We start from the raw sequence: 24,608 nt of genomic DNA, 5'->3' as shown, positions 1-24,608 counted from the left end.
ATTCCTCAGAGAACCCAAAAACAGAAAACAGGAACGTGGTGTCTTCGATGAGGTTCTGATCGCTAGAGATTTGGAGGGATCGATGGATAATGAAGGCGTAGAAAGCAGCAGAGGAAACAGAACCGTTGGATCTAGCTGACCGAGTCGACGATCAGATCTGGTCTACCGGGGCAGGGCAGTGAGTGGCGTCACCATCGTCGTCGGCAATTAGATCTGGTCCAAAACCAGGGTCCCAGTCGAGGGCGCGCTCAGTGCACCACCAGTAAATTGGCTTCGGCTCTGATTTTACGGGAGCGACCCAAGTTTGAGGGCCCAAGGAAAATACGGGCTTTAGGAAGGCAGTATCAAGAGCTTGTAGTTCTCTCTGTTTTTCTAGATTAAACTTCCTGGATGCAACTGTTGTTGGTGGTGCTGCTGTTTGTTGTTGCTGGTGCTGCGGAGTGACTTGTTGGGCAATCGCCATTAGATTTCCACTGTCAGCGCACATATATGTTATTCTCCGTCTGTGAGTGCTCTTCGCATTCTTCAAATGGTGCGTAAGTGTTAAGCTGCCTCACAAAGCTTGAGAAATGATTGTGCCTGAAGTACTCGGGCATGAGGCTCATCACAAAAATATGTGGGTCTCGCACCCCAAAGCTCCCCCCTCCCTGCTCCACGACATGACCCGATTTGAATCCGGCTCGTCCACCTTATCGTATGTCTTGTTCAGAAACGACGGAGGGATCATCATCACCATCAGGTCGTCGATGAGCTGCACCTGCTGCTGATTAGGCTGCATCCTAGCGACGGCACCACCCATTAAAGGTTGAGAATCGCCTACGAGAAAGGTTGAGAATTTGCAGGTTGATGAGGTTGAGAATTGCCGGCGGGAAAGTCCAGGAGAGCGAGCCTTGTACCGCAACACCGCCAGAGTTGTCAATGATAAGCAGAGGATATTTGACTCTGACGATCTTTGAATTCCAGATGAAACTGAATAAACTGCAGGTTGTGGAGTTTGATGTGGGCCCAGATTTGCTTGACAACTTCGGCGCGGGAGGACTCCTTGACGCCGAGGAAGCTTCCCAGGGCTGGAGATCTGAGATTGTGGGACTTGGCAGTGAGGTTGTGAGACGGGAAGGTCATCGAATTTAGGCTCAAAGCCATCGGTTCTTTCTCTCTCTCTCTACGCTTTCTTTCTCTCACTCTCTCGAGCTTTCTGCTTTCGTGAATCTCAGAGAAGTGCTAATTACGAGAGTCGGTTTCAAGTTATGTGACGTGAGGCTCTTACTGGGAGAGAAGGGGAAAGCAACATGACGGGAGAAGGAGAAAGGACAGCCGCAACCAAACGAGGAAATGTTTTCTTTGGGTTTGCAAATCGATTTCTGTGTGCGACTGATCGAGAGAGGAGGTGGCTCCATGGGTTTTCTGGAAGCTTTGGGTTGTTGGGTTATTGCAGATTCACGGTGGAGGTGAAAAAATGAAAGAGAACCGACACAACTTTTAGTATCGCTTCCCACATACGGCGCCAAATGTTGATGCACAAAACCGGAGGTCTTGGAACAACGTAAATCCGACCGTGAATCCGCACAAACGCTCAAAAACACGAAGAACACAAAGAACACAAGGATTTTATCGTGGTTCACCCCAATGTTTGGGCTACGTCCACACTGTAGTTGATTCTGTTTCTCTGTAATTGTATGGATACAAGTGTTTGAGGGGCAGTCCCCCAGAGAGAGAAGAGAAGGGAGAGGAGAGCCTCGGTGGTGTGAGGTCTCTCCTGAATGTAATGAGAGCTTCTCTTAGCCTTCTTAGGCTTGGCTTTTTGCCTCCTTTAGAATGAGGGGAGGAGTCCCCTTTTATAGAATAAGGGGCTCCTCCTCTTTTACAAAGTATGGGCTTTAGTGTGAGGCCCAAATACAAGGCCCAAGGCCCAAATATACGAGGCCCAATATATGGTACCAACAAAACTCTTCTTTTCTCATTGTTACGGTCGATGTGGGACATTTCAACAATCAGCACCACTATATGTACGAAAATTTGTAAACACAATCCGCCAAGTGTGGGGTTTTATCACAAAAAGCCTAGGTATTATTTGAAATGAGATTAGAGTATTTAAACTCTTCTTTTCTTATTGATACGGTCGATGTAGGACATTTCAACAATGAGCACCACTATATGTAAGAAAATTTGTAAACACAATGAAGTCTATATATATTTGTTTTTTCGCTTCAGTTTCATCTCCTCTGAAAGTCCTAGCCATGGCAGAATCCGAAAATTTCATTTCATAATCTAACTCCAGAATAAATATTGATGCAGCTAAAGTAGCCCTTTAGCACTCCCGTTGATGATGTGAGAACGCAAGGCCAATCAAGAATTATACTTTGCTTTGGCAGATGATGTTCACACTCCCATTTCATTCAATTTCACTCCTCCCTCTTATTTCTATGCTTTCATAATGAAACAAAAAAACGAGAATGAAAAAAATAATATAATGACTCTTTAGATACAATGCAAATTTCACCACAATGGAGTCGTGGATGCTGTCTTGACAAGTCAGTTAAACTGAAACTGTAAGATACATGAGATCAGTCCGGGCTAAGAGAAGAATACAACCAGGAACCGGGCCCTAAATTTCGAAAAGTAATTTCATCGGTCATATTTGAAGAAACGATCTAGGACGGGCAAACATTCTTAAACTCATAATCTCATTCCATCAATCTAGATTGAGGAATTAATCTAATGTCAAGATTTCTCTACCTGCAAGAACTTGGCTAGGAACAATTCAAAGGCCATTCTTTTCTGAACTTTCAACAGTTTAGACCAAAATTAATTCCCATACACTTAATCATGGTCAAGCTGATAAGGAATGTAAGTTTATCTTAGTCTTCCTAAAATAGTAGTCTAAATAGCATGCATGAGGCAGTGCTACTTGTCTATGAAACAATTCAAATTCCAAATGAACAATTCAAAGTAGGGACTAACATTTATGTACATAAGTGCAAGGTGGACCAAGGAGGCATACATGTATATAGATGTTACTAGGAAATTGATCTTGATTTGCTTGGAATCTAAGTAATATGAATAAAATGTTGATATCAAGTGGCTTAACCATAACTCTTTTACTGTGTAAATAGATGTCCCAAGTTCGAATTTGCTTTCTTTCATTATTAGAAAAAAATTCGCAGTACGACTGCTTCGAAATATGCTTTGGAAAGTTCCCATGAATGGAGTTTGTTTCTGATTTCCTAGTTCTTCTACTGTCACACATTTTTTGTTTTTATCTTCTTCATGACCTAGAAGGTAATTAACCATTCCTTGCATTGACGAGGAGTCGAGGACACAAGTAAAAGATAGGAACCATTACATTGGCTAGGACACAAGAAAATAAGGGACCCTTAACATCTGAATGATTATGTAATACCAATTTATTTGTTATAAATATGAAGAGAATAGGACCCATTGCTTGCCATATTTCACAGAATGGACAAGTTTCCTGCTTTGTTGAGCTTCATGTCCTTTGTTTTACTATTTACACAAAAGTTGAGAGCTGATGGAAGTAGCGACACAATAAGGGACAATGTTTTCGTAGGCATAGGTGCCATCGTAGAAACCGGTTCTCGAGTTGGTAAAGAGCAGAGAGTAGCAATGACTTTAACACACGCAACAATCAAAGTTTGGTTTTTGCACATGAGAAACTCTAAAGGGGAGCTTCTACAGGCAGCTCTAGCAGGTATACCTAGTTTTTTCTCCACTACTAAATAAGCTGTGTTGTGAACAAAAAATTGTGTTTGTGTGTGTGTGTGTGTATTATGCAACTCTCCCATGATACATATTTCAATCAAATTAAACCTTCATATAAAAAAACAAGACCATGTAAGGACATCCGTTTTTCTTTCTTGAAAGTTTAAAACTGAAAAGGAACACAGCACTGATTTTCACAGAGAGTGCATTATTCTAACGATTGTAAGGACAACAATGGTATATAAGTATTGCAAAGAAAAGTCTAGGGGCTAGCCAAAGTTGACCATTAAGTTCTTTTGATCAGCTTATAAACAAAATACTAGTTGAAAGTTATGAGATAATTCGTAAATTAATCATATCTCATTTGTTTTTCAATATAACATGTCAGACTATATGACGTACATATCCACCTACATAAAAGTCTATTTGTTACAAACTCAGGATACCTCCTGTAACAACAAATGTAAAGATTCAACTTTGACTCGGTTTTGTATATGATAAACTTTGAATTTAATGGTTCCTATTACCATTCTTGTATATACAGTTCTAATGTCATTACATTGACCATATTGTAGCCAAAGATCTTAACAGTATGGATCAATTGCGAGCAATTCTTGGACTACAGACGTGGGAAGAGGTGTTGTTAGTCACTGAGATTGGAACTCAGAGTCATGTTCCAATTATTTCTTTAGCTGATGCAACTCCAAAGTGGGCAACTGAGCAGTGGAGCTTTCTAGTTCAAGCTTCACCAAATCAGTTAAAGCAGATCGAAGCTGTAGCAGCTATGATTCAATTTTGGGAGTGGAATCAAGTCACCGTAATCTATGAAAACACAGATTTTTCAGCCTTTGTAGTTACTGTTAGTTTATAAGTGTATATGCTGAAATGTAATAAGAAGTCAGCTTTAAATATTAGCCCTTGGATCATAGTCCAAGTGTGCAGCTAAGATGTAATCTTAGATTAAGTAATATTTGCTCTTGCTACATGTGCTAAGTGTGTGCGTATGAATCAAATAGAGTGCAGAGTCTTTTCCTCTTCTTCAAGCTTAACTCTCTCTTTCTCTAAAACTCTCATTCTCTTCTTCTTCACTACTCATAGATTGATTGGAATTTACATACAAGATTACAGTCTGTATGCTAACAGTTACAAGTCATCTATCCAAGGCTCTTAAACATGTAGGCGCAGAAATTGTCCATTATGTAGCTTTCGCGCCTTTTGCTTCTTCTTCATTGTCTCATCAGCTCGATAGGGTGTTTGTTGTCCACCTGTCTTTAGCAGCGGCGGTGCAGCTATTTGAGAGGGCAAAAAGAATGAAACTAATGAAAAAGGATTGTCTGGATCGCCACCGATCCCTTTACAAGCCTTGTCCATTCTTTCAATGCCACTACCATCTCCTTAATGCAAGGAATTATTGGAGTCAAAAGTTACGTTCACAAAAATGAGTCCCATGTTCGATCCTTTTATAATAAATTTTATGAGCGGTTTAGCTCAGAACATCCTGAAGAGAGTAACCATGAACTGAGCACTTTTGCAGTGCATGCTTATGATGCACCATGGGCGGTAGCTCAAGCAATGAGGAAGGAAAAGATGGGAAGCCAACAAATTTTGTCAAGAAAAGTGATTTTCATGGCTTGAGTGGGAAGGTTCAGTTTGCTAACCAAACAAATAGCTCCAGTACATACATTTCAGATCATCAATGTGATAGGAGAGAGCTACATAGAACTTTGTTTCTCATAGACTATCGGTAAAAGTGCTACACTTAGCTCTTCAATGAAAGATTCGGCGGGTAAAGTCTATTGGCCAGGAGGCGCTCGAAAAACGCCAGTAGGATGGAGTCCAACGACAAGTGCCTATCCACTTAGAATGGGTGTGTCAAGATAAATATTCAGAAACTATGTCAACGTGGAAGTGGAACAAGATCACTTTGGAAACAATATCTCTTTCTCTTATAAAGGACTTGCAATTGAACTCTTTCATGCCACCTTAGAGGAATTACCATTTGATTTGCCATCCGTTACAAAATTATAGATTTTTCAAACTGAGAGTCTGATACTAATCACAGTTTTTTTTTTCAATTATTAAACTTTGATGCCGCAGTTGGCAGTATAGCAATACTAGCCAAGAGATATCAACATACAGAATTCACAGCGTCCTACACTGAATCTGGATTGGTAATGATCGTTTATTGTCGTGCAAGAACACGAGATAAACATTGGTTATTCACCAAGCCTTCCACAAACGCCATGTGAGTTTTAATAGGAGCCACAAGTCTCTACAATGGATCCTTTAGCACTCTCTTCTCCTTAAATGGTAAACTTATATACTTCGTTCTAGAATCTCTTCACAAGTTTTAACTTTGAAACTTATCTCAAAACGTCGATTAAATATCTATTTTCAATAAATTGTGTTGATTGATTTGAACAAAGGAAACAAGTTAAGCAGCAATTTGTCGCGGATTGCAACGGTCATGTGGCTCTTCATGGCACTCGTTATCACGTGGACTTACACTGCTAACCTGGCCAACTTGCTCACCTTGCCACAGCTTGAAATAGCAATACAATGATTGGTTGTTCTGGAATATCCTATGTTCGGAACTATCTGCAGGAAGTGTTGCACTTCCATCCCAACAACATCAAGAATATGTAGTCCGCTGATCAATACGCTCAAGCCCTCAGAAGCAAAGAAATTTCAGCCCTTTTTCTTGACCTTGCTTTGGCCAAAATATTTCTTGCAGAATACTGCGAAAGCTTTACCATGACTGGACCTACATACAAAGTTGGAGGATTTGGATTTGTAATATTTTCTATCTAATTAAGAAGCTTCATTTGCTTGCACTAGTACATATTTCTACAACAAAATGCATGATGTGATTTAAGAAATTTCTTACTTGTACCACAGACATTTCCAACGGGATTGAAATTTCCTAGCGTAATGCAAGCAATGCTGAAGGTTGATGTATATTTAAACTAACCTAAATAATAAATTAATCTAAACCAAATTAAACTCGCAAGTGCACGAATCAATTGTAGAAATAAATGCAAATACGAGGTCGATCCCACAGAGATTGCTTTTAATATCAATTCAACCAGTTGATTACATGAAACTTAACTTAACAACGAATGATTGATTAATTGATTACGAAAAATAATTAAAACTTCAACTTCAAATTAGACTAAGAATATGAATAACGAAAACACGCAACAAATGAAAGTTTAAAAGAAATTAATGTGATGAAAGCCTAAGGTCATGAATCCACCAATAACAATCATATTCCCTTTTCTTCGGGCCAATTACTATGCAATTACCATGCCGATGTTTAAGGTTGTTCTTTCTATGGTATGAATTAATCATTGGTCAGGCATCAACTCGTGTGCCTATACGTGAAAACTATATCCTATTGGTTAGGCATACAGTTAAACACATAAAAACCCATTACGCACTGAAGAATTATGTCAACCAAGTAGGACTAGTTTGATATTGGTCATCCTCACTAGTTAGTCTAGTCTTCTTAATCTTAGTTCCAATAAACCTAATTGATATTGGTTATCCTCTCAGATTTATCTAAATATCTAGAACCAAGTTCACAATGATAGCCAGTCACACGAACATTAGAAACAAGAATAGATTAAGCACAAAGATTAAGAACTAAATATGACATGTAATCAGTCAATAATCAACAAAATACTTCGGAAATAATCATGTCATGACTTCATCATAAACCTTAGAAGAATAGTTAGTTACACATATCATAATAAAAATCACAAAAGAAATCATGGAAAAAGATAAAACCCGATAAAGAATGGTAAGAACACACTAAACGGCCTTCCTTCACTTTGGACGAATTCCCTTCTGTGTATTTCGTTTTTCCCCCATCTCAAGATAGCCTTTGGTACTCTATTTATTCTAATAATATCCTAAAAAGTCTGATAAAAACTATCCTAAAGGAAAACAGACTCCTAAGTACAAACTAGGAAACAGTCCTTCTTGACTTGGGAAACACGGCATCTGTCTTGCACGCTAGATTTGGGGTTGATTTATCTTTTGAAAAATTCTGTAAAAATATGGGAAACGTAGCTTGATCTCTTATCTTTTCAAGCATATGTCGTACACCACTAGGAAAAATCGGAAAAGCCTTCAAATCTTCATTCCCCCACAGCTGCGCAGTTCTGACGGAACAGTTACTACTGCAGGATTGATTTGTAAAACTGGAACGTTTGACTCCATGAAAAATTACGAAATTTGGATATAATGATCTTCCACCTCTTAGCTTTCTTCTCCAATTGGCCTTGCATCAAAACTCCTCCGGAAAGTCGAATTATCATCAAAAACGTCTTGCATGCACAGATTGGCTGAAACAGAGAAAAGGAAAGTAATAAGGCTCTTTTAAGACCAATTCCTTAACAAAACTTAAGGAGAATTAACCTGAAAATGTGATAAATAATGCACCTATCAAAGGTATCTGAAAGTGGTAAGCTCCGAGAGTTGGAAAATGCCATGTTTGCATCCCAGAAGTGCATAGACATGGAACCAGATGATGAACCTCGTAGTCTTAGTCTTAGTCCTAGTTACTTCTGGGTGTTATTCATGTTCACAGGACGTACATCTTCGATCGCTCTTGTGATCTACATCTTTTGTGCATGTATGTCTCTGTCTGAACATAAGGTTATCTGGAAGTTAATGACGGTTGTATTGAAACACTGGGGGAACCAAAAGAGGAGGTTCTCAAGAAAAGTAAGTGATATTGCAGGAACTAAACCAACGAATTCTCCAAACGCACCTATGAACTGCAAGCTGCTCAATTCTAGACGTTCTACAGAGGCCATATTTCTTTCATCTCAAGAAAATTAAGCACATATACTCAAGGATTTTCTTCACTTTCTACTAACTAGCCATGCTCTCATCCAAGTCCATGATCCATCAATTTGCATGGTAAATTACATTTTGGTACAAGTTCCGTGCCCAAAACACGTTTTGTACATTGTACTTCATTTTTTATTGAAATAATCATAGTTGACAAATTGCAATTAACCGTTGATTAAGGTGATACGTTTTTCGCCTTACAAATTACATTTGGTAGTTCTAAGTGGTAATTCAATTTTCCTTTTGGAACACTTTATATATTCCAATGGCAATAGATGAAACTATGGAACGTGGTCAGTTGTCATCACTCATCACTTCCCTTTCTTTCTATATCAATGTGTTTTTTTAACATCTTTACGCGTTCTCTTTTTTGGCCCATTTATCATGATATATACAAAGGCAGGGCCCTCTGTGCTCCTTCCACGTGCAATGCTTTGTATTCATATTTTGCAGTCCTTCCCCTTCTCCCCTTTCCTGCTATACGGTACTTCAACATTTTTGGGATCCAAAAAATATATAATTAAAATAGGAAGATAGAGGATTATTATTGTATTCAATTAGGAAATTCTTTTAACTGTGAATGGTAAAGGAAATGCACATGCAAACCACTAATCAACATATATTCGTTATATGGCTTAGTGGTAAGGATGCAAATTGCGGATTCCCAATAAATAAAAAAATGTGGGAGGTTTCGAGTTCGATGCTCCGAGCTGGTAAGTCTGTTTGATTGTGGCCACCAGCAAGGTGAAATTCCCATAACCTCTCTGGGCCCAGAAAAGGTAGAGAACCGTGACTTATCACCAGTTGTCCTCCTTTTTGAAAAAAGAAGAAGACATATATTCGTTATATATGATTAATGCTTCAAGCTTGTGCTTCTTGGGTTTAAATCCTTTGTCTCCTTTTAGGGTTTTTTGGGTTTAAATCATTCGTCTTTTTTTACTGTATGTTTTTATACAATGATATATTAATATCAAACTTACTATGCACAAGATTTGAATCTAAAATTTATAAGTTAAGAAGTATATTTTTTATTTTCAAACAAAGGTTTAGTATGTGTAAACCCTAACTTCACGGCATTGACATATTTGACTTTTTATAAATTGATTATTGACTAATGGTGAAACGAATTAGGATTATGTGTTCTATACATTATCGAGTGGATGATTTAAAATGAATTAATGCATGTAGATGGGGTACGCATCTGTGTGACAAACTATTGGATCAAGTACTTAACATGCGTTCTAACTTTTCCACTAATCATTATTAGTGTCTCCTAAGTACTTTCATTAAAAAACAACATGACTGCCAACATAAAGATAATGGAAGATACCAAGAAAATTGTCATCCATTTGAGAGAAAGAGGGGCAAAAGGGGTCTCTCAAACCCTCCCATGTGAGGTTTATTTGGGGACAAAGCAAACAAAGGTGGGCTCTTACTAGCAATTCACATGGGAGGAGGAGGACATGATTCTAAGAAGCTCTCCTTTCTTTTCACAGCTCATCCTCTATAAATTCCTACATCCTTCCACTATATCTTTTATATTACCCAAATAGGACTTTCTCCTATGTAATTAGTTCCACACCCAAAACTACTTGTATATACATACTTAAAAATCACGACAATTTATGAATTAATATAGCCATTTGATCATACAATAGTGGTCATTTTTAGAATTGGTTCCCATATGGATGCATTTTTTGGGGATCCTAGGGATCTTCGCATCTTAGACATTCATCTTGTATCGTGTGGTCAGAAATCATTTGAATTTTTTTATTTAAAATTAAACACAAATAGTATCTAACGAAAATTGACCGTACGATGTACGATAAACGGCTAAGATGTGGGGATTCCTAGGATCACCACAAAATGGATCCGGAGAGGATCCTCTTCCATCATTTTCCATTCTTTTTTACAAAAAAATAAAGTTATTAGGTGTTATTAATTCAGATGTCATAGCATAGATGGACGATGAAATAATACTTTATAATTTATTATCAATAAATATAACGTGTTGCAACATTGGTCGAGCCACACTACCTGATTAACGGTGTAATAGTCACATCATATGACAATGTTATGATCAGACCACATGTCAGTATTGGGTAGCACTCTCTCGTAATGTTACTAATATATGTGTTATATAGTAAAAATGAGCGGCAATTTATACTTTAGGGAATATTTTAACTAATATCACATGTTATAATATCGTTAGATTAATCACACAATTTGACAGTCTTTATTATAATCATACCTTGAGACGGTTTACAATCACACTAAAAAGTCTCTACAAGAAGCAAATCGAGGTAGATACTTACAAGAAAATAGTGCAGAAAAATCATTCCCCATTACTATTATGGTGTGCTTGTTTTCCCTCACTCATTCATTGGACTGGACTAAGTGTTAGCATCGTCCCATGTTTGTTATCCACAGGTATTAACTTTAATGAGACTTGGAGGAACTCACCTCGACTAAATGCCTTGCTGGACGGTCTTAGCAAGACCCCCCTTGAAATCGAGTGGACTACTAAGACCATCTCTGCTCTTCGCTTCTCACAGCCATTTTCAAAACCATATGGCGCTGTCGTTCTGGTACCTCACACATAAAAAAATTAGAAAAAATACCCCAAAAATTGGGGGAAAAAAAATTACAAAATTGTTTTGCGTCTGAAACCAAAACGCACATCAGTAAGCAAGGAGAGCTGAAGGTTCCAGAGAAAAATAGGGCAGAAGGCGCTGAGTCGTTCCAATGCCTCCAGAAGACAAATAGCGGCATGGGTTCTATCTCTCTGAAACCAAATCGCGCAGTCGTTCCAGTGTCTCCAGAAGCTTTCTGCTACTAACAAGAAGTTAACCTACAACTGTTGATTGTTTGATTTGTTCGTTTTTTTTGGTTGTGAGAGGGGGAGCTTTTGTCGGGCAGTGAGGAGAAGGCAATTCTGGATGGTGTGGAAAAAAAAAAAAAAAAAAAAAAAAAGAGGAAACAAAAATAAGAGAAAAGAAAAGAAAAGGTAAAGAGAGGGGACAGAGAGTAAATTAAAAATGAAATATATATATATATATATATATGGATCACAATATTAATTTAGTCATTGGCTTAGCCGATATTGCAACTTAATTCATGCCAAACGAATCCAGCTTAATTCTTAAAATTAATCTACTCTGAGATAATCCAATGTAATAAACGGACCATTAGATCCCACAAATCGATTGCAATCAAAATTCATCCCCAAGATAATTAACAAAAATGGGCCATATGTCCCATAGATTTTTGCATCATTATTGTATCCAAAGGATAAAAATTGCTCAATAATGCTCTACAACTACAAGTAACTTCAAACTTGTAAACATATGAATCATCTTTTGTATATACAGTGTAATACAGAAGTGATATATGTACATACACACTATATATCAAGTGCTTCAATTCATTAAATAATAGGATAAAGATATGGTATATACTATAGTTATAATATCCATACATCTATAATGTCAAGGAAAACTAATGTAATGGGGTGGAGACTGGAGAGGGAGAAGGGGCAGGAAGAGGTGTCATATCGGCACGTGGGGTGGGGGCTGATTCCCTTCAGTTAATAAACTATGCAGAGAACGCAGTGGTGAGAGACTTTTTCCAGTAGTGAATCGAAACCCTTTTGGAGGGAGTCCCACCCCAATCCTCCCCACCTTCTTCCCTCCCCAGCTGTTGCTAGCTGTCGCTAATATCCCCACCCCCATGTGACCCACCTCCCTCCCTCTCCAAAACCTCAGGGCCTTAAAAAAATGTCCCCAAAAATCCAAAGAAAATGCCACTCATTCATTTATGTTTATGATTATTATGCTAGCTGCATGTTGCATTCGGATTCCTGCTCTTCCTGCAGCTGCCCATGTAATCCTGCTGCCCTGCTCACTTCCCTTTAATATCTCTCTTTACTCTTTTTTTAGGACTGCCCTAAAGATTAAGGGATCATTGCAGCTGTAAGTTGTTTGTTGGGTTGGTTGTTGGTGGTGTTTCTCTTTTCTTTCTTTTTTGTATTTTTTTTCTTGGGATTTGGTTCTGGCTTTTGGTTTTGGGTTTTGGGTTTCTCTCTCTAATAACACATATATTTTAGGGTACCCTATATTTGGTTGGGGAGGTCACATTGAGAGAATGGCACAATTACCTCCTAAAATACCAAGCATGACACAGAATTGGCCATCCTTCCCTCACCAAAGGCTACCCACCATGGCCAATTTCATCCCCACCACCACCACCACTTCTGCCGCTGCCGGCCAACCCTCGTCCAACCAACCGAACCAACAACAACAACAACAACAATCCCCGTCATACAATTGGATCGACGAGTTCCTCGACTTCTCCTCCGCCAGGCGCGGGGCGCACCGGAGGTCGGCTAGCGACTCCATTGCCTTCTTAGAATCCCCCCTGATACTTGACGAGGAATGCAGGAACTCCACCGCCACTATGATTCATCATCACGGATCGACCAACAACCTCGGCTTCGACAGGCTAGACGACGAGCAACTCATTTCCATGTTCTCCGATGACATGTCGGTGACCGTGCCGCCTACCGTCTCGTCTTCCAGCCCGTCCACGCCGTCCGACCAGAACAGCAATAACGACGAAAACAATATTAACAATGACAATAATAATAACAAGAAGCCATTGATGGTTCATCTGGACCAGCAGCAGCCGAAAACCGAGCCTGGAGAGGTTGAAAGCTCGTCGTGCGAGGCTGACGCTAATACTCAATCTCATCCGCCACCACCAACGTCCCCGGCTGACCCCAAGAGGGTCAAAAGGTAATTTCACAACAATGTATTTCATTAACAATTTTGTTACAGGATTTTGCATGCATGGTTTGGACAATTAAACCAGATCTGTCACGTAAAAAATAAGATCTGCAAAATTAGTTGCCGCCAAATTGTCCTTAATTTATGTTTGGTGCTATCTACACAACCTTTTTACCTTCCTTACACCTCTTAATTTTCAACCGTTTGATCGAATGAATTGAAGAATATCAAAAAACAAAATTAACAAATAGTATATGGAATGCAAAAGGAGGCGTGTGGATAGCAACACTCTTAATTTATAACTACATAGCTTATTTATTAAAACAACTTCTGGTTGTGATGGTAGGATTTTGGCAAACCGGCAATCAGCACAGAGGTCGAGAGTGAGAAAGTTGCAATATATTTCAGAGCTTGAACGCAGCGTTACAACATTACAGGTATACAAGAAGATCAATTAGTTTGCTTTGCTTAATTCCTCATCATTTAGTTTGCTTTGCTTAACTCCTTATCATTGGTAATAAATTTGGTTTGGTGAATAATTTAATTAATTAAACTTGTTTGTGTTGTGATTAAGTCGGAGGTATCGACACTGTCACCAAGGGTTGCATTTCTAGACCACCAGAGGTTGATTCTAAACGTTGATAATAGTGCTCTCAAGCAACGGATTGCTGCTTTGGCTCAGGACAAGCTTTTCAAAGATGGTAATTAAGATATGAGTTTAAAATAAACCATGATTAATTATTGTTTAATTAGTGTTGTGAAGATAATGCATGCATCTTCACTTTATGGTGCTTTTTCTCCCCACTTGAGAACAAATTCACAGGAATATCAGCAAAAGTCCTTTCTTTCCAATCACTGTCCAACTTCCTTAATTTGAAAAAGTATTGATTTAGACCTTTTAATCCCTTCAAACAAAAAGTGGAAAGCATATTTGTGTTTTTATTCAATATTCTATGCATTATTATTATTAACCTAATTGTTATTAGTTGTTTTTCGAACATGGGTAAGAGTAAAAATATGCTAATCTCAAAATTTATTACACACTTAACTTAGCTAAGTTGACTAGATCAGTGTGTTTTTTCTTCTGTATCAAAGTCTTAATATATCTCTCATAATTTTGACAACTTTAGTCTAAAATTTCGTATTGTTATATGGGAACATAACCAAATATAACATGAATTTTACACAAATCCCAATAATTTATTCTAACTTTTATTTTGATCTTGACTTTTTTTTCAGCTCATCAAGAGGCACTAAAGAAGGAAATAGAGAGGTTAAGGCAGGTCTATCACCACCAAACCCTAAAGAACATGGGTAAGCAAGGAAACCAAAACTCACAGCAGCATCAAAAGCAACAGCAACAGCAGCAGCAGCAATCAAACCCAGACATCATGGTCTGTACGGATCACAATGAGCAGCAAATTCTCAATTGAAGCTGAAGATTTGATGATATGATATAATGCAGCATGCAGATGCATAAATGATATAGTGGCATACAATGCTGACTTTGGCCTTACATTCACGTGTAGTGCTTCCACTTGTATGCTTTCTATGTGGGACCCGTGACAAGGTTGTGAGATTGTAGGCTATAACATGGACACGTGGACTGCTTGGATTGGATGCTGAAAACAATTGTTTTTTTTTCAGTAATCAGTTGCTTTTGTTGGGAAGGTTGGCCACTTGGCTTTGTTTTTTATTTTTTTTCTTTTTTTTCAGATTATTATTTTCAGATTTCTTTGTTCTTTTTAACTTTTGATTAATTTTTGGAAGAATGGTGGGGATTTTTTTTTTGGAAAACTAATAAAAATGGTTTGTAAACTTGAAGTTTTAATGATAAGAATAAAATAAAGGGTAAAATGAATATTACCATGATTGACTTTTTAGTGTAAAAATATAATTTTTCGTTAAAATAAACAGTACCGGAAACTTTTCGTTAAAGTTCCTTTTTTTCCCTCGGCAGGGAGGAGGGATCTGTAACATTGAAGAAGAATTGGTCCGGGGAGGAGTGGTCATGTCTGAGTCTAATTGTTGTATCATTTTTTTTTTCTTTCCCCTATCGACTAATAAGATGTTATGCCATTTGTTTATGTTATTTGATTCTTTTGGAAGAAAAGTATATAAATTCAGTTAGGTTAGAGTAGTGTGTTTTCTATTGTACGTACATAAGTTTAAATTCCCTTCTTGCTTTAAATGACTAATTCAGTGTAGCATCTCTTATATCAAAGGAAAAACAAAAAACAAAAAACAAAAACAAACAAACCTTTTTGGAATTTAAGAGTGACAATCGACCAATAATCATGGACGGAGCCAATGAAGGCTCACTAGGGGCAGATGCCCTCACTCAAGTAATTCGTTTGTTTAGTTGCAGACTACAATTATATAATATACACGGGTTATCTTTGAAGAAAATATATGTATCTAATATTCAACATACATTCATTCTATTTATACTCCATATCAAATATTATATGAGCAATAGTGCTCTTGTTCTGTCATTCAAACCAAAAAAACTCACTCCTGCCTGTCATGTACTTATATTTTTCTCATCACTTTGTCATTTTCTACTACTATATTGAAATTTTTGTAACATTGGAATTGTGATACATCATCATTTGAACTCATCCTTAATACAATATAATGTATAACCATACTATAATAAGATTTTCTTAGTTGTTTTCGGTTACCCCCCACTAAAACAAATTTCTAGCTCCATCCTTGCCAATAATGCATTATTTCGAGTAACATCGTTTCAAGTATGACTAGAACTAGCCCAAAAAACTTAAGCTGCCAAGAAATCTCTTTGCCACCGATCTGGCTTTGTATCTTTCTAAGCATACCTGATCTTCGCTTTAAAATGTAGAGTACCATTTCATGCAGTCCATTTTAAAATACAGTACTCAATCTAGTATTATTGTCCTAGCCAGACAACCTAACGAGCCCTGCTAGCATCCAACAGTCAAAGACTAGTGTCTCTAAGCTGTTCGAACGGTCATGTTTTACCTACAACGCCGTTCGAGCGGTAAACAAGCAATTTTGTTGATCTTTAAAATTTAAACACCAACTCGTGTCAATTTATGAGGATGTTGCAAAACTCCTTAAACTTGACAGACGCTTCAAAGTAAAGAAAGACTTATTCATTGCAGAGTGCTTTACAGGGCCGGCCCTGAGAATTTAAGGACCATGTGCAAGATTTAGATTGAGGCCCTTCATTTTTTAATGTTGTATTTTCTTTGTTATTTTTTTTTTCAATTTGTATCTATAAAATTTAAATACTACAAATTAAAGCACCACTTTAAGTGAACAAGAGTGTTTCCTGTCTTGAAAGGTCTTTAGTTCAAAATATGTTGCATGATTTTTTGTGTAAAACTTATTAACTTTTCTTTGTTATTTTTTTTTCAATTTGTATCTATAAAATTTAAATACCACAAATTAAAGCACCACTTTGAGTGGACAAGAGTTTCCTGTCTTGAAAGGTCTTTAGTTCAAAATATGTTGCATGATTTTTTGTGTAAAACTTATTAACTTTTTAAGTTAATAAATTTGCAAAACTTAAAAATACCAAAATAGTTCTACAAGGACTCGCACCTGGACCATGTACAAGAAGATTGAAGGCCTATACCACTAGCACTGGTGTGGTGATTATTATTATTTTGCAAATTTAAGTATATAATAGGCATCTGTTTACATGTAAAGAAACTTTGGGGGCCCATACGAATCGGGGGCACCTTTTGCACACCCTCAAGGCCGGCTCAGGTGCTTTAATACAGAAGTGGATACAAATAAGCATATTTGGTACACTTAACACTTTTTATAGTACTATGTACTCAGTAGGATTGTATTTGCTTGGTCTTTGTATGAACTATAGTTTCCATTCGTCTAAAGCAGCCACGGCAGTCTCCACTTTAATCCTCTTTCTTCCCATTCTGGACATCTCCGTCTTCAGCATTCATCCTTCCACGCGTAAAATGTGATTTCAGTCCAGTCCAGCACTGGTAATAATCATGATCGATGACTGGAGACTCGAGAGCCCAGGTGCATACTCTGGGGATTAAACACGATTCAAACATAAAAGCCAAAGTATCGGTGATTCTGAATGGTCCTGCCTCATTTCCACGCGCAATGGTAGCCTGTGAGTCCAACAGAGTCGGTGTTTAGCAAGGACTGATCATTGAGCACTTACAAGTTACAGTTATTGTATGAATAACAAGTGAAAACCGAAATCCAGTCAACCACATCAGCTCGGTGAAGTCACCCTAAAAAGAATTATTTCAGCAAACATCAAGCAGTTCTTTCCGTACTACTAGGAAAAAAAGGTGCGAACATGTAGTTTGTTTTCCTCTGTATCCATCACAAGAATATAAATTGCACCACCCCTAATTTCTCATCCACAGTAGACTGGCTCTACTGACATCTCCACAGGATTCGAACTACGGAGTAAGGACAAAAGAACAAAGCTCTGTGCTAAAATTGAAATGGGAGAAGAAATAGCATCTTTTATTTAGGTTTACCTCATATGTTTTGGTATCAGGACCATGGGGAGTCATGCAGCTATGAAGGCTTGCACCACCAGGAAGAAAACCATCCGCTTTTGCCTGAAAACAAGAATACGTATTAATTCTTCCGTGCTGAGTCTAACATACAGACGATCCTCAAACCTTGCAACAAAAAGAAGACTACCCGTCTAGTGTCACGACAACACATTTATTGCATCTCATAGTATCTAACTAACATTTTTAATATACAATGCAGCTGCTTTCTCCATGCATTTATATAGCAATACTAGGAGGGTTTCTTTTCCGCCCTAGATTCAGTTTCAAAGCAGAAGGTATGTAGAGCTCCTTCAAACCCTCAAAGTTTATATTTAGATACCTAGTAGTTAACATGTTCATGGTATTACCTCATATCCACCGTAGATGAGACCCATAAACTCACTCATACAATTACGATGATAGTATGGAGGTCGGAATGTATGCTCAGCAACCAACCATCGCGGAGGGAAAATGACGAAATCAAGTAATGCAACACCAGGTTTATCAGTTGGTGCTGTCAAAACTGCATCACAATGGTATAAGCTCAGTCATAATAAGTGACACATTTTTTACTAATGAAAAATACATGGGGGGAAAAAATAAACGCCATTTTCTATGTACCTGTATTCACTGATGGATCACCGTGATCAAATAAAACAGTGTTAAAGGGGCAGAACGTAGTCAGATCATACTGCAAGAAAATAAGGTTTATTTTTACAAATCGGGTCTCAGGAAGGTGAGAGTACATATACCATAATCATATCGACGAATAAGTTTAGATTAATCATTCCTCTGTGTGATATAAACTAAACAGAGTCAAACAATGATAATAAAAAACAAGATAAAAAAAGGCAACAACTCTTTAAAATATGAGTAGGAAGGTAGCAACAACAATATAACACACCTTATATGGAGTATAATTGCCATGCCAAGCAACTACATTGAAGGGAGAGAAATCTTGCTTTGCAGTAAAGAGTTCACCACCAAATTTCTGTATAATGATGTAGCCGGGTCGGGAACTCTCTTCGAACCACGCAGTGGGAACAAGAAAATCCCTTGGAGCAGCGAGACCATTAGCTCCTACATGTAATCAAAATTACGTTCTCACAGCCTACTTATAATGAAAACACTCAATATAATAACAAACATTCTATTGGATTGAGATTCGAGAACAGCAATCATTCTACACCTGATTCTGTCACTGCTGAAAAGTGAAAACCTAAAAGGGGGCATGAGGACATGAATTTACCTACCAATTGGTCCAAGATCAGGGAGTTGAAAATGGGTGCCGAAAACCTCGGCCACATAACCACGCGAAGGGCCATCAGGCAGATCAACCGCAAAACGAAATCCTTGAGGTAATACAGCAATTTCACCAGGAGAAACTTGCAACTTTCCGCATTCAGTAGTGATCCAGAGCTCTACGTAACCAGAATAGACAATAGAGTATCACAAAATGCCTTTGATCACCGCACAACCCAAATTCAATCCAAGAATGACGACCCTTAGATACTTCAGCATTCAAATAGAATTTACACCTAATAAACTTGGGAAATTGGCTAAAATGTTCTGAAATCAAATCCCAATTGCTGAACTGATCAAAATTAAAAACCAACCCCATATAATTAAAAGAAAAAGAAAACTAACGAAAAGTAAAAAAAAACTTTAGTTTTAATAAAAAATGACAAATAAAAGTATAGTAAATAGCACCAGAAAAATGTAAAAATATAGTTTTTTATTAAAAATAAACAGTAACTGAGAGTGTTTCATTAAAACCTCCTGTAATTAAATATCGATGACATAGCGATCAAATATTGACCACATAATGAAAAACTGATCATTACCTACAAAATCTAAGCACCCAATAGTGAAACCAATTAATAGAGTTGCAAGTGATCAAATATAATAGATCAACCACTTACTTCCAGTCTGGGGAACGATCAAGAAATCGCCATCCGCGTTGCAAAACGCACAATTATCCATTGATTTGTTGGCAGTGTACCTACACAATTATCCCTCAATTATCAAAATATGCATAAAAATTCAATCTTTAGTACCCTATATACTTGTTCAGCAAATCACAGAGTACAAATTACATGTGAATAGCAAAACCGTGGCGGAGGAACGAGCTCCCGGCGCCACACACGGTGAACAACCCTTCAACAAAGTCGGTGGGGGACTCGGGTACATCGACGGGCTTCCACCGGAGCTGAGTCGGCGTGGTGGAGCTGTTCGCCTGGGTGAACTCGGAAACGAGCTTTCTGTGGCTCGGCTCGAGCGGCCTGAAGGGCTCGTGGGTGACGGAGGGCTTGACGCGGTAGAGCCATGATCGGAGGTTGAGCTTGCGAGGGGAGGTGAAGGAGGTGCCGGAGATTTGTTCAGCGTAGAGGCCGTACGGGCAGACAAGGGGGCTGCTCTGTCCGTGGGGGAGAGCTCCGGGGAGAGCTTCGGAGGAGAAGTGGTTGTGGAAGCCCGATTGGTACTGGAGGTCGGAAAAGGAGGAGGAGGAGGTGGAGGATAAATCAGAGCCGTTGGTTTTGATGTCCGATTGCTGATGATCCATCGGGGTTTCAGGATTAGGTGGATTTTGTTATTACGAAGTGTATATAATACAGAACTTCTGTTTGGATTGGATTGGATTGGATTGAATTTGGATTATGGATTTTGGATTTGGATTGGATTTGGGAAAGAAAGATGGCGATGGTGATGACGTGACATTCTCATCAGTTGGAGAGTCGTAAGGGGAAGTGGAAGTTGATGTCGGAGGGAGTGAAAATGGAGACAGGATCACGTGCCATTCCGTTTCTAGAGAAGAGGTAACTGCCGGTCTCCCTTTCATTTAGTTTTCGATTTCTTCCAAATTTTTCAATTAGAAAATCAAAGATTTAAACTAATTTTTTTGGCCAATTATCTCCTACCATTAGTTTTCTATAGATGCTATCAAAAATAACATTCACTCTTATCATGTGCACATTACGTGATTCTTCTTGGAAGACAAAGTGTCGCTTCGCTAGACTTTAAACACAAAAACTATATATTCACACAGATTTGCATATGTTGACATTCTAGAAATCCAAGGTTTTCAATTATTTTAAATAACAAAGCAACCGAACTACCCTTACATGTTGTACACATACTTCCATTTAACAGAAATTTGGATGGAATGAATAAAAAACTAATAGCATGGCCAAAAATTGGCCAAAAAAATTGGTTTAAGTCCTTAATTTCCAAATGAAAAGTTTAGGAGGGGAATTGAAAGTTAAGTGAAAGTTAATGGGAGAAATTAGCAGCTTACTCTCAACAGAATAAAGGCTAGTGAATTATCTCAGACTAAGTTAACTTCACAGCTTAAGTTGGAATGATTTAACGAAGCTTTGATACAATGTCGAATTAAGAAGATAATTAACAAATACTAATATTATATTATTTAATTCATATTTATTAATATCTTATTATTAATTTACCTTTCTCTTTCTTTGGAAACATCTTCCTCTCTCTCAAGACCTCTCTATTTTTCTCCATCCTCCCCCTCTTATTTTCCCCTTTTTCTACCTTTTTTCTCCGTCCCCTTGTCTCCCTCCCCTCTCCCTCTTTTTCTCCCTTTTCACCTTTATTTTCTCTGGCTTTCTTCTTCTTCTTCTTCAAAGTTTGAAACTTTATTTTGCCTTACAGGAGGAAGCGGTGTATTTTGCACCTTGTTGATGCACAAAATCAGTAAGACACGTAAATTGTTAAGCTTGTGACCCTCGTAAGGTTGCTCCGGTCACCTAGTGAGGATAATATGTAGAAAGACAAAGATAGGAAAATGAACACAAGATGTACGTGGTTCACCCTAAGTTGGTTTACGTCCACGAGAGTAGAGGAGTTCTCATTAATAGTCAAGAATTTACACAATACATAGGTTCAAACATAAACTTCATTAGTGAGCTATGAACACAAGTTTAAGTACCCTAATGCCATTAGGAATTAGTTGTAGGAGAGTGGTAACCTCTTATAGTTGAGAATAGTCTCTAGCTTCTGCCCCCGAACGATGTGAAACTCTAGGAGCTTTATTAGCCTGAGTATGTATGCAAAACAAAAGAAAAGGACTTTGTTAAACTGAGTATGTATGCAAAACAAAAGAAAGGAAAAAGGGATTTATGCCAAAAGCTTTTAACTTGAGAAAGAGAGGGAGTTGTAAAGGAAAAAGGGTATTGCAAAATAGTAGTTTTGAAGGGACGGCTTGTTTGACATGGTCACGCAAGACAACTTAGAATTTTTTACAGCAACGCTGTAGAAGGTGATGGAAAATCCAACAAATGAAAATGTTTGGTGTTGGAAGGAGAGAACATCAAATGTAAGAACGTATGCTTTGAGTTTTGTTTTTTATTTTTTAAATGGGTGTCCAATAAAAATCTTTGCCAAAGGAAGATATGAAGACTGTTGTGTCCAATAAAAATGTTGTTGACCGCATGATGGGTCCATTACTGTTCCTAATGGAAATGATGAGATAACTGCAACTAATGAATTTTCTCGAAAAATAATTTCAGCATTTCACGACTTCCTTCATCTCTGTGGACCAAATGTTGCTCTGAAGGTGAGGAATTTTGGTCAACAAAGTTCACGACTTCCATCATCATTTAACTTAGTAAAGACCAATTGCATGAAGAAGATTTTGAAAGCTTAGAACTTCCATCGAACAGGACGATTGTACTAGAACTGATGGACGTTGGTCCAAGTTGAAAGGATATTACGTCAAAAGAGAGAAAATATGCTTTGAGTTTGATTTTTTATTTTTTAAATAGGTGTAAATATAAATTTACATGGTGAATTTAGTTTAGAATGTGGTTTGGGAAGAAAATTTGGATTTAAAAAGATGTTGATTTGATTAAAAATAATGAGTGTAGTGGATAAGCTATAAGTGCAGAGGGAAATAGATTCCACAAAATTTTCTTTTTCAAAATGTGGAGAAAAATTGTGCATAAATCACTCTCCTAGTTGAAAAATAAATAAACTAACAGATGACTCATTTTTTGTTTAAATATTATTAGGGTTGGTGTTTGGGACTACAGTGCTTTCAAAAGAAGTAGCTTATTAAAAAATCCGGAACATTAAATATGTTTGGTAAAATAAAAAAAAAATTGTTTTTTACAAAAGTACAATTTTTGCCCCTGCATTATTGTCTTTGACAATTATTATATTACATTAAATACTATATTTTTTTAGGTATTTAACATATTCAAAGCAATTTATATAAAAGTTTACCAAATACTCATACGCTGTTTTTTTATTATTATTAAAATCACTTTTAAAAATGTTGATGCACAAAATCAATGGGGACTTTGGTACAACAGAAAATGTTAAGTTTGTGACATTCGCTAGATTGCTCCGGTCACTAGTGTGGATAAGTATGTAAATGGATAGAGACAGGGAAGCAAACACAAGATGTACATGGTTCACCCAGATTGGCTACGTCTACAGAGTATATGAGTTCTCATTAATTATGAAGGGTTTACACAAGTACATAGGTTCAAGCTCTCCTTTTGTGAGTACTAGAGAATGATTTAGTACAAATGACATTATGACATATTGTGGGAGAATGATCTCCTTTTATAGAAGAGGATTTCTAGCTTTGTTCTAACATTGACACGTGTCGTGTTGTGATTGGCTTCCGATGTTGACACGTGTCGCGCTATGATTGGCTTCTGATGTCGACACGTGTCGCCCTGTGATTGGCATCCTGGTTGAAGGGAAACTCTTCTGGGTCCTTGACGGTATAACGTTGACCGGTGCTCGGTAGTTTTGGGATTGGTCAAGTATGGTACAAACAAAAAAAAACTTTACCGAACACTTAACAATTTTATTTTAAAAATGTTTATTCTCATAGCACAACAAAAGTTTTTTTTAAAAAAGCACAGCAATACCAAACTAGCCCTTAATGAAGTAAAGATATCACAAATCTGCGGTAGCAATATTAAACTTGGGACTATTGATCTACTGGGTTCTACTCCCGGTGGCGAAAAATCTCTAAAAAAAAAATTAATTATCAGTATATGCCACACACAAAATGACACATCCCAACCGAGATCAAGGCATGTTGGCCGTCACGTGAGAGTGACGTAGCCATGTGCACAGTGCAGAATCAATAATGATAAGAAATATGTGAATAATTAAAAACCGAATTACTAGAGTGCACTACTAAACAGGAAGTGATAGGAGTTAGTTACAAAAGTAAATACTCCTAATCAGAGCATAATAAGTCTAGGTGCAATCCAGTAGGACAAGTACTAGTTATACAGTACCATAAGATGTCCTACAAGAATTTAGATATGTCAGAACCGCCGAAGTCCTCGCACTCAGCAACTGCAAACTTATCTAAAACATGAAGGGGGTACAAAACAGAAAACGTGAGTGGGCAAAAACAAATGTTTTACAGAACCATTTCATTTATCAACATATCTAACCTCTCGCTTTAAAACATGTATAATTTTTCCCATAATCATGATACAAGCATATACATAAATATATATGTAATTATATCAATTCAATTCATGCTTCACATAATCACATTCATATGTAAGTCATGCCAAGATATAACAGAGTAAGCAATTCAGGTAAGAATAATTCCATAGAAATATAACATGATAGCCGAAACCCTTGCAATAGTCTGTACGGCTGAATTTGTTTATACCATATTTAGGGCCTCGTATTTAGATCTCGTACAAATACTCGGAGA

At 37.6% G+C, this 24,608-nt stretch overlaps 2 protein-coding genes and 1 long non-coding RNA gene across 3 annotated transcripts; 2 read left to right on the top strand and 1 right to left on the bottom strand.

The window, feature by feature from the left end:
* The first annotated feature begins 12,292 nt into the window (after positions 1-12,292).
* On the top strand, positions 12,293-15,236 carry LOC126615084 (basic leucine zipper 34-like). The gene is made up of 4 exons (XM_050282808.1): positions 12,293-13,373; positions 13,711-13,801; positions 13,939-14,065; positions 14,604-15,236. The coding sequence occupies exons 1-4, from the start codon at positions 12,724-12,726 to the stop codon at positions 14,795-14,797; spliced, it is 1,062 nt and encodes a 353-aa protein (XP_050138765.1). The 5' UTR covers positions 12,293-12,723; the 3' UTR covers positions 14,798-15,236.
* Positions 15,237-16,969: 1,733 nt separating this feature from the next.
* Positions 16,970-20,596, bottom strand: LOC126615083 (homogentisate 1,2-dioxygenase). Its single transcript, XM_050282807.1, has 8 exons — positions 19,990-20,596; positions 19,816-19,895; positions 19,147-19,314; positions 18,798-18,973; positions 18,515-18,584; positions 18,262-18,416; positions 17,873-17,956; positions 16,970-17,491 (listed from the first exon to the last, which is right to left on the bottom strand). Exons 1-8 carry the CDS (start codon positions 20,454-20,456, stop codon positions 17,267-17,269), a joined length of 1,425 nt encoding a protein of 474 aa, XP_050138764.1. The 5' UTR covers positions 20,457-20,596; the 3' UTR covers positions 16,970-17,266.
* Positions 20,587-22,733, top strand: LOC126615089 (uncharacterized). The gene is made up of 2 exons (XR_007620649.1): positions 20,587-20,709; positions 22,423-22,733. It is a non-coding gene; the product is annotated as an uncharacterized LOC126615089 (long non-coding RNA).
* Positions 22,734-24,608: the final 1,875 nt, after the last annotated feature.

Source organism: Malus sylvestris, chromosome 3 (assembly GCF_916048215.2).
Source record: "Malus sylvestris chromosome 3, drMalSylv7.2, whole genome shotgun sequence".
NCBI classification, from domain to species: Eukaryota; Viridiplantae; Streptophyta; class Magnoliopsida; order Rosales; family Rosaceae; genus Malus; species Malus sylvestris.
Note: the sequence above shows the minus strand (reverse complement) of the source record. Positions and strands in the feature narration are given on the sequence as shown.